We start from the raw sequence: 10559 nt of genomic DNA, 5'->3' as shown, positions 1-10559 counted from the left end.
ATAATATAAAACATTTATCCTGGCGAATCAACAACAAAAAAATAACTGCAACGGTGATTTAACATTTTAGTATTTTATTACCACTGTGCTGTACATAAAATACAATGAGCAAGATGACAAATGAATGGCTATTATCCTCTATCCTTTACCTAACTAGATTAGACTGACACAAGTAGGTCTACACTTCGATTAGACTGACACAAGTAAGCCTACACTGTTTTGCCGAAGTAGCACGTTACACAGCGTTTCAGGAGGTGATACATATCTACACTAACTTCTATATCTATGAAAAAATAAAACACAAGAGTGTGGTCCCCTCTACATACAAAAGCAATATCGTATAAATTATTTTACACCTTGTTGTAAAAACGTAAACATTATATTTGGCAAATCGGTGAAGTTGTTAATTGTTATCCAAATTCAGTTTCCTTTGTGTCAGAATAAGAGGACCGTGTGAAAGCACAGGTACCAGGTGCTGCACAGTGGTTGGCTTTTTTTTAGTGACGGAGTAAAGACAACAATGGTTTTGTCAATGAGGGAGAAAAGGGGCAAGAGTGCAGTGAAAGAGGACTAGGGGACACAGTGGGACGCTTCTAGCGAGTCATTCATCAGGAATCAACACTATGAGTGTCTGCGTCAAGCCTGCAGTCTTGCTTTACTGATGGTCATAGAGTGGAAAGGACAGAGAAGGTGTTTGTCTCAGTTTCTCACAGTGTTTAGTGGATACATTTCGTGTATTAGGATCACTTATTTAAGTGGTAAGACTGATAGGTTGACTAGCTACCAAATTGGGCTGAAGGAATGTACATAAACCTCAATAAGTAGTTCAAATTGTACCCACATTTGGTTGGAAGCTTGAAATATTTTTCAAGCTCATGTCTTATAGTAACAAGCTACCCCTGACCTTTCCAACCACGTTGCTGCTTCTGTTACATTATCATGAAACTAAATCTTCTTCAAGCTATCTTACAACCCAGACTTTGAAACCGATGAGTCATATGACCCATTTCCTGCATACAACGTCCCCATATGCTCCATTGTGAATAATCTCTTGTAATTACATTTTACTTTGAAGTAAACTGTCCTGAAATTCTTTGTTAAATAAAAGAGGCATAGATGAAGAAAAGTTTTCTTTTTTTGTTCGTAGTTTTTCTATACAAAAGAAACCACCTGAACTTGAACACCTCTCCCTCAAGAATGTTTCCCTATTTGCCTATTATTGCATGATCATTAGCACTACCAAACAGCTTAATCTTTCCTATCAAATTCCTACAATAGAAATAAAAATGCATGGAGTTAAAATGAAGAAACATTAACACTATGTTTACTTACTACAAGAACACCTGCATGGTTGAATAAAAGACAAAAGTAGTGAGTTCATAGCTTGTTTTTCCTGAAAGATAGTCGGTTCGCACTACATTTTTTTCAAATGGGAATAAGGCATTTCCAAATTCAGAGGAATCAAGATGAATATAGAAGGAGTTATCAAAATGAAGTAGTGGCAGCTGGTTGCCAAACATAGGCATCAGGGACTGTGTAGAATATATTTTCAGTGTAATGGAAATTATGTCAGACCTCTTAAAATAAACTTCATCTACTCAACCACTTAATCTCAACCTACTGGTCCTGAACTGTATTTGAAATACCTCTTCAGATGGTTTGAGCTTCTGCTTGAAACTCTGTTTTCTTTAAACCTAGGTGGAAATTGCTGGTGGATTCTAACGAGACTGATAAGTTCAACACAATCACATAAGAGAGCATTTGAATGCTAGTGTACATAATTTATCCCAAATTAGACGAGGAGTTTAAGTACTCAAATCGATCATGAGGTGCTCGTATATCTGAGTTTTCCCCTTGAAGCTGGAAGCAAGCAGGAACACGCGGTCGTCAATGGAAACCACAGAAAATGCTCGAGGCGCCTGGATATTCAGCTCCTGAGATGGGGCAAACTGGCCCCGCTCGGTGTCCCATTGGTAGACCTGCGTCAGTGAATAATCGCTGCCCAAGATGGCATACTGCCAGTTGCCGATGGAGACGGGCTGGAACACCATGGAGCCACGGGAAGGAAATGTCTGGACCTCCTTGAACATGGCACCATCCCAGCGCATCACCTTGGAGTCCCCGATGAATCTTGTCAAGCAAATGAACATCTCACCTTTGAAAAAGATTCAGGGGACTTTTTAGTTCACAAATTGAGCTACTAAATCTGGATCTGAAATAGAAAAAACGCACAAAGACAGTTTAAGTAATTCCAAAAGAATGCATAGCTAGTTATCTATAGCTACTTAGCAAAGAGTCTAGAGATGAGCTGTCCCTCTAGAAAGAAAGAAATACAGAGAATATTATACAGGCATAGTTTATAGGCATGTTTCATGGCAGTAGACAGTGACATTGTCCCTTACAATCATTAAAACAAATGCCTATGAGGAACTTGAGTGTATTATATTTAGATTTCGGTAACAGCTAACCTTGTGATATATATATGTTTTTATTAAATTAACCCCATCGAAGGAAATGTCGACCCCCCGGTAAACACTGTTAGCTCCGTCAGCACTGTTGCCCTTGTTTGAACTGTTCTAGCTCCTAGCACCGTTAGCTAATAGCAGCTGGCCCACCATCTCCATGTTGAGAGCCGTGTGGAGGCAGTAGATATGCTCTACATTCTGTATCTAGCATAAGAAACTGAATGTAAATAAATCTCACTATAGGGTAAGAAATTACTTTCAGTGGGCACAATGTCTTTGAGTCAGTGCGAAAATAAACCCTGTGTGTATACATAAACTGCTATTCAAGATGCAGCTCTCACCTTTGACCCGGAAGTGTTTGACAGAGAAGACGTCCTCCATGTCTGGAATGTCAGTCCTTCGTTCAAACAGTTTCTGGCTCCGGTTCCACTGGTAGACAACTGGTCTCTGGGAGCTGCTGGACAGGATCAGGTGGGGTTTGTTGGAGATCTCCAGATGTTCTACGTCTGTGTCACGGAACCACGGGTGGAGTGACTGGTGGGAGTAGAAGCCATTGCCGTTCCATTTGTACACTGTTGTGGAGCCCGCCTGTGAGAAGCACATGTGCAAAATGTCGGATTAAGTTGTTTAAAAAACCTACACATAGATTAGTATGAGTATAAGGCCAAAGATGTGTGTTTGTTTTTGTGTGTGTTTGTGTGTATGTGTGTACGTGTGTGTGCCTGCGCCTGTCTGTGTGTGGGACTGAGTGTCCCCAAACATATGTGAGAGCATATGCGAACATTTTGCAACTCCAGGGTAATCAGACAGACATGCTTTCACAAAGTAGGACCAGGGGGAAGAAAAGGCTGACATGATGGGAAGAGTAGTTTAGAGTAGCAGTACCCATACAGGGGCTGGACACAATAACAAACACACCTGCACAATAAAACGTAATAACATCAAGTACTTTTGAATATCAGAGAAGCAAAAGTAGCCGACCTTAGAGCTGTCAGCGATGACAAAGAAAGACTCTCCGTCAATCATGAACGTCTCAATGTCGTTCGGTTTGCGGATCTTCAGGATGTCAATGTCCTGGATCTTGATGAACTTGTTTGCGGAGGTGTCTCGTTTGTAAATGTGAGAGCCCCCGAACAGCTGGGCCACGATGACAAAGAGGTGGTTGTCAATCACCATGGGCTTGCAGACCACAGTGGAGGTGCCTGAACAAAAAAAAGAGAAAAAGCATAAATATATTATTATAAGTGGACAGGTGACCTCTTTAACAATGACATATTTGCACAGGATTCTCCCATAACATCAATACTGCTCTTGGCTTGTTTACAAACTCACTTTCAATGGTGTCGTAAGTTCTGAAGGTCATTTCGACGTGATCCCATTCCAGGAAGCTGCACGTCCCAGCAAACGGTTGGGCAAACACGACGTACTGATCCTCGTTAAAGGTGAAGGCCCCCACCGAAATGGACTCAAACTTCAGCGACTGATAGGAGGCAAACTCTGGAAAGTATGACGTCACGATGAAATCTGTCCTTTGTCTTATAATAATCCTTTCATATTGATACATTCCTCCATAAACTGGAAGGATGAAAGCTACTGTTAGTTTAATGCTCCTATGACAGAAGATAATACCTGCTATGATGCAGTCGAAAGAGTGTGGCAGCAGGTCATTGATCTTCTTCCCCTGGTGAAGGGGTGGACCGCTGCAGTAGATCTGGTCCAGGGTGGCGTTAGTGTGGTGCATCCACTCCACCAACCACTTGAGCTTGCAGTCGCAAATCAGGTTGTTGCCACGTAAATCCCTACACGCACGGACGGATCATATGGGACATCGGTTGATAGATTTGTTAAGACATAACATCATTAATATTTACAGTTCAAACCTGTATTTCATGCTTTTTATTTCCCTGTTTAGTTTCTGCTTACTGTTCCCACGTCTGTCTCTCCCCTACTTGACTGCACTTTGGTTTCAAGCCAGGAAAGCCACCACAACAAATGTCCCATCTCTTGAGTAATCTCTGCTCTTCGCCCACTCCCAGTCTGAATTGCCGTTGACCTTGGATGTGTGTATTGAAGGCACAGGCACACACACATACACTGTAGCCTGCATTATTCAAGCTGATTGTGGCCGTGTGACAAAAGCATGGATCCAAATCTTTTTCTTTGTAATTTACTTGTTATACTGTCCAACATTCTGGCATCCAAACCCACGTTTTCCTTTTCTTTATCTTCTGCCATTGCAGCAGGGAATAGCTTCTTACTACTTTTACTCCTCATTGTGCTCTCTTTTTCCCCCAGATTCTTACTTTTACATCCTTTGTTTAATGGGGGATTTCCACTCCTTTCCTTTTTTTCATTAAGCCCTCATAATATAACTGTTCTTAATCCCACAGTTTAAGAAAAGGGGGAGGAAGAAAAAGGACGATTTAGCAAAACATTTGCCATAAGCCCTTTCCCACCCCTACCAAAAAGATTTGAGTTCTATCGGTCCACTATACTTCAGTACTTGACTATTTCAGAATAAGTACCAATAAAGACAACTTCAACTTCTGTTCATTACAAATCAAGTCAGAGTTGTTTCATATGTTAACTTTAACCTTACACACATTATACAACAGAAATAGCTATTATAGAATAAATCAATAAATCAGAAAAGAGATTCATTCACTGATTAGTACTGTGAGTGAAAGACAAAATGAACTCACACTTTAGTCAAAGCTTCCATGCCCTTGAAAACATCTTTTGGCAGTGTCTCAAGGTTGTTGTAAGCCAGACTTCTAATGAACAAAGAGAAAAAATAATACACACAGTGATTAACTTAGGGGTAGACTGTCTCCAGACTCTACACATAAAAGACATTGATTTATTACACGGCGTTAGTTTCCTTTCTTCTGTTAGCCAGATTGACTTATGCATGAGTAGAATAAACTTGTTCAAACAAATTGACAAGCAAACAATTGGATTGGAGGCACAACCTCTGACAATATTAATGGGACAAAGTGTGTTAATGTTTCAGCTGTCAAATAGAGGGGAATAGCCTTCTGAAATGCTGTCAAGGGAATGATATATCTACTGGCCAGTTAAAACAAACCATCAAACCCCGGCCCTATAGAGACTTAATTTGTGAGCGAGAGGACTGAACTCCAAACCAGAAAGAGAAGGGAATGAAATGAAATGTCAGCGTAATTCATGAACACTGCATTATTTATTTGAGAGTTGGTTTTACAGAGAGAGGGAGGACATTTTACTTTGAATATGTATAAGAATGCACTCTCCAAGCAGACGGAAATAGAGCAGGGTGGACAGGATTCCAGCCGTTCCCTTTAATAATGTATTAACTGTATGTGACACCTTTAAAATGATCTCTAAATATGCATTTATCCGTCATTCTGTGTATAAAAGCTTTGCTTTCCTCGAAAACAAATGAAGGTTTGAAACGGGAAAAGAGCACTTTATCCCATCATGTGGTCGCCCATTACTTTGTAAGTCATGAAGAGGTCAAAGTCCTTACAGATACATACTGAACGAACAGACATCACAGTGATATTGATCTTCTCATCTCGCCCAGAAAATTAATAAGGGTGTTTCTCAAAATATTGGACCAGGCTCTCTCTCTAAGAGCCACTAGTGGGATAACATTTTCTCTGGTGTTGATTAATCCCTTATCAAAGTGAGGTTTACTGCAACAGTCATCAAGGAAACACTTTCTCTCATGTGGAGCATTACATGATCTCAGACATTAATATTTGCAGTTTCAATCATGTTTCTTTGTCTTATCATCAGAGCTATTTCAGTTCTTTCCTCTTTCCTTCCTATGTGATGGGAGTGAGTGAAAAGACACTCTTCCATTCATGCATCAAGTCAAAAACAAGGAGGAACACAAGTATGCAAGCATTCGGCTGCACTGCGTAAACTCAAAATGTGTTAAGAAGGACCTGTCAGATACTTTGGAGAAAGATTATAGGTCAGTCAGTGTAAGGTTACAGTACAGTTATAATTAGTCTTGACCTACAGGTCACTCACGTTCTCATTTATCTTTAGTTTTGGCAAGCTCTGCAGTTCACAAACATAAAATAGCATTTACGCTCCAATGTTATTTACTGTTTCAAGATTTTGTTAACATGATTTCTGCAAACAAGAGACGCTATATTCCATAAATACCATAAACACCGATACAGTACACGCTATGCATTACTTATCACAATAACACAATCACGATAGACCCCAAAGCAGTCTGCATAAGATATATAAGATGCATTAGTCAACATAGTGACGCAACATGACATCTAAAGTCACAAAACATTAATCTTGCAATGCCAAAAATGTGTGAAAAACAACTCTGCTGATCCACTAAGGCAATGGGACATCCAGATCTGCCCTTCAGAAACCTGATCCAGCTGAACCTTTAGCCTTGGACATCACTACTGGCAACAGCACTTCTGCCTACCTTTGCATTTCAGACAGTGACAAAGTGATACAAAGAGAGAAACAGGAAATTGATGCACAGTTTGTGTAGGAATACCATGAATATTATTAATCTCTTACCTCTCCAACTGATAAATGACTTAAGCAGTAAATGTGAAATGATTAGGGGGAAAGATAAAGTTATGAATTATAAAAGGGGAGAAAGAAGGAAGAAGGAACAGATACAATGAAGCAAGTTCCCTTTGGCAAGAATAAAGGATGAAGGAAGTAGAGAATGAAAAAGCATGAAAGAAAAAAAAAAACTGTTTTCCAACATGGCCACCACAGGACCAAAATACTTACAGATGTATCAGCGCTTTCAGGCCCCGGAAAGCATATGGGGATATCGATGCAATTTTGTTATTCTCAATAAATCTGTGGATGAGAAGTATTACATTAGTATTTTGATAGATAAGGAATAACATTATGACACTAATCCCACACAAAAACCAATTATATTGTGACATTGAAAACTGTTTTGCATGTCTTCTCCCTTTGCAGATGTGAGCTTTTGACAGCAGTAATTGAGGGCTGTGTAGAAAACCCAAGCCCTATTTCTAAATGCATACACTGAATACAAACCAAGCATCCAGTACCAGAAAAAAACATGTCAGAATGAATTACTTTCAAGGCCCTACACAATGTTTTCAATTATGTTGGGCATTACAGGAGGTCACAAAACGTTCTGTCCTAATAAGAATCATAAAGATGTGAATAACCCTCCCCTATAGGACACACAAGTGATAACACATGTGCGGGGATCTAAAATGTCAGCATGCATGCCAATGTGGCTCAATTTTTGAATATGGAAAAAAAAAATTGTTTACTAGTTACTACTGTATCCCTTCCCCACACAAACATAAATGAACCCTTTATAAAATTAAAGATAAATACTTACAGGTATTCAAGATGTGGTAAACCCAGGAACGCATCCTCATCAATTAGGTCCAATGAATTTGCTGTGAACAATCTGTGAAAAAAAAGAAACTATAAGAACAGAAGTATTACAGTTCCCAGAGCGCTCCTAAATCCCTAAATTGTTTATGTTAACCCTGACATAAACATTTGAATTTGAAAAAATCAAAAGACAACAAGGAGGAAATGTTAAGATGTTGAGAAACATAACGAAACTTGGCAGCGTGTCTTTAAACAAATCTAATCATATTGGGATAAAAGTTGTGATTTATTATTAACTCTAAGTCCCAATCACAGAAGAAGGATAGAGTTAATGCAACAACAAACAGCAGACTCATTCATCATTTCTGCCCACAGAAGTGAATGAAATGAATAAAAGAGAAATGGCAGATCACTCCTACATGTTTTTTCATGAAATGAATGAGAGAAGAATAAATGCCTCCTCCCACATGTTTCTGAGTCACACTTTAATCCAGTAATATAAGAACAATCTCCAACAATAATATAGTGTGCACCTCATCTTCATAAATCTACTCATTAAATCTATTTTTTGACAACTTATAGAGTTTTACGTCAAAGCGCTGCAAATCCAGTGGAAGAGTTTGGCCATAAGTTAAAACCTTATCAATCCAAGATGTCAAAATGCAGGAAATAGAACTCTTTATGTTTATTTCTCACTGCACACTCAGCAAACCAGTGACAGTGATATTGTACACTCACAGTATTGGCAACAGAGAAGCCCCATTGATTAAGTAATACTATAATAGAGGTTAAGAGACTCCAGGTCACCTTGGCAGTAAATCCTGACAGAGGGGACGATGCCACTCATTTATTTTCCCCCGGTTAAATCTACTCTCCTTCTGGTCACAAGCCGTCATGCTTAGCCAGACTGACTAAGAGCCATCTGAGCATATGGAAGAAGCGATGCCAAGAAAAATGTTTTGCTGAGACAAAGTGATGCTTGCTGACAGCGTGCAACAAACTGAAGCAAGTGCGATTAGAGAGCACGATTAAGTCTGACCTTTCTGTTAGTTTGTGGATTCGCAACAACAAATTGCCCGATATACTCCAGTCCAACAAAATGTATAATAATAAATGTCATATATCAAAGAAATGGCAAGATAAACTCCATAGTTATGCGTGTAATTATGTATATACTTTTGTTCCTCTTTTTTCTTAGTGCTGACTTTGGGGAAAAAGGAACATGTTCATTATTTATCTCTGCCTCTCTATGTCACACACACACACACACACACACACACACACACACACACACACACACACACACACACACACACACACACACACACACACACACACACACACACACACACACACACACACACACACACAGCTCCTCTATCCCCCAGCCCCTGCTGTTAGGGGCTGTAGCCATGTGGTATATTGCATAATCCTGACACCATTACAGAGAATCCCCCTTTAAATCTGCATATCAGCCTATCACAGAAGTTCTCTGGGGAGCTCCTGCCTCATTGTTTGATTCTTTAAAACACTGAAAGCGGATTTACACATTAGATAGATAGATAGATAGATAGATAGATAGATAGATAGATAGATAGATAGATAGATAGATAGATAGATAGATAGATAGATAGATAGATAGATAGATAGATAGATAGATAGATAGATAGATAGATAGATAGATAGATAGATAAACAGGTAGATAGATAGATAGATAGATAGATAGATAGATAGATAGATAGATAGATAGATAGATAGATAGATAGATAGATAGATAGATAGACAGGTAGATAGATAGATAGATAGATAGATAGATAGATAGATAGATAGATAGATAGATAGATAGATAGATAGATAGATAGATAGATAGATAGATAGATAGATAGACAGGTAGATAGATAGATAGATAGATAGATAGATAGATAGATAGATAGATAGATAGATAGATAGATAGATAGATAGATAGATAGATAGATAGATAGATAGATAGATAGATAGCCAAGTAGACAGACAGACAAACAGACAAGTAGATGGACAGACAGACAAACAGATAGATAGACAAGTAGAGACAGACAGACAAACAGATAGATAGACAAGTAGACAGACAGACAGACAGAAGACAGACAAGTAGACAGACAGACAGACAAACAGATAGATAGACAAGTAGATGGATAGATACTCACAGCAGTTGCAGGGCAGGCGTGTGAACAAAGCTTGCTCCTACGATTTCATTAAATCCAGACTTGACAAAAGATCTGAATGGATGGAGAATATATATATGTATATATATGATCAGGGAATTTACCTGAAAGTATAATAAAGATGCATTGTGGAGTACTTCAATAAGCTTTCCTGACAATTCACCATGTGAACAATAAAATCAAAGAGTATATTCAGGTTGGCAGATCAACTCACAGTGAGACGACGTCGGATGGGAAAGTGTGAGGCACGGATCGGACATTCTCACACAGGGCATTGTCTTTGGTGCAGGTACATCCAGTGGGACACCTGGCCTGCCTCACTCTCCGTCCATCTGCGACGACAAAGCTGAGAGCAGCGACCCAAACCAGGAGCGTCCATCCTTTCCATCCTCTGGCTGCTCTGCCCGGGTATCCCATTCCTCCTGTTATCACTCATGCAAATAATCCTCCAACGATTTTGTAATCCCAGATTTGAAAGTATTTTGTTTTTGTATATATATGTATATATATATATATGTGTGTTTCTGTCTTGTTT

General features: G+C 39.2%; 1 protein-coding gene across 1 annotated transcript; it reads right to left on the bottom strand.

The window, feature by feature from the left end:
* Nucleotides 1-86: 86 nt before the first annotated feature.
* lgi1b (leucine-rich, glioma inactivated 1b) lies at nucleotides 87-10441 on the bottom strand. Its single transcript, XM_054598972.1, has 10 exons — nucleotides 10239-10441; nucleotides 10007-10078; nucleotides 7825-7896; nucleotides 7230-7301; nucleotides 5168-5239; nucleotides 4095-4264; nucleotides 3798-3962; nucleotides 3447-3667; nucleotides 2807-3053; nucleotides 87-2155 (listed from the first exon to the last, which is right to left on the bottom strand). Exons 1-10 carry the CDS (start codon nucleotides 10439-10441, stop codon nucleotides 1806-1808), a joined length of 1644 nt encoding a protein of 547 aa, XP_054454947.1. The 3' UTR covers nucleotides 87-1805.
* Between the last annotated feature and the right edge of the window lie 118 nt (nucleotides 10442-10559).

The sequence above is a fragment of the Anoplopoma fimbria genome, chromosome 5 (assembly GCF_027596085.1).
Source record: "Anoplopoma fimbria isolate UVic2021 breed Golden Eagle Sablefish chromosome 5, Afim_UVic_2022, whole genome shotgun sequence".
NCBI classification, from domain to species: domain Eukaryota; kingdom Metazoa; phylum Chordata; class Actinopteri; order Perciformes; family Anoplopomatidae; genus Anoplopoma; species Anoplopoma fimbria.
This window is presented reverse-complemented; position numbering and strand designations above follow the sequence as displayed.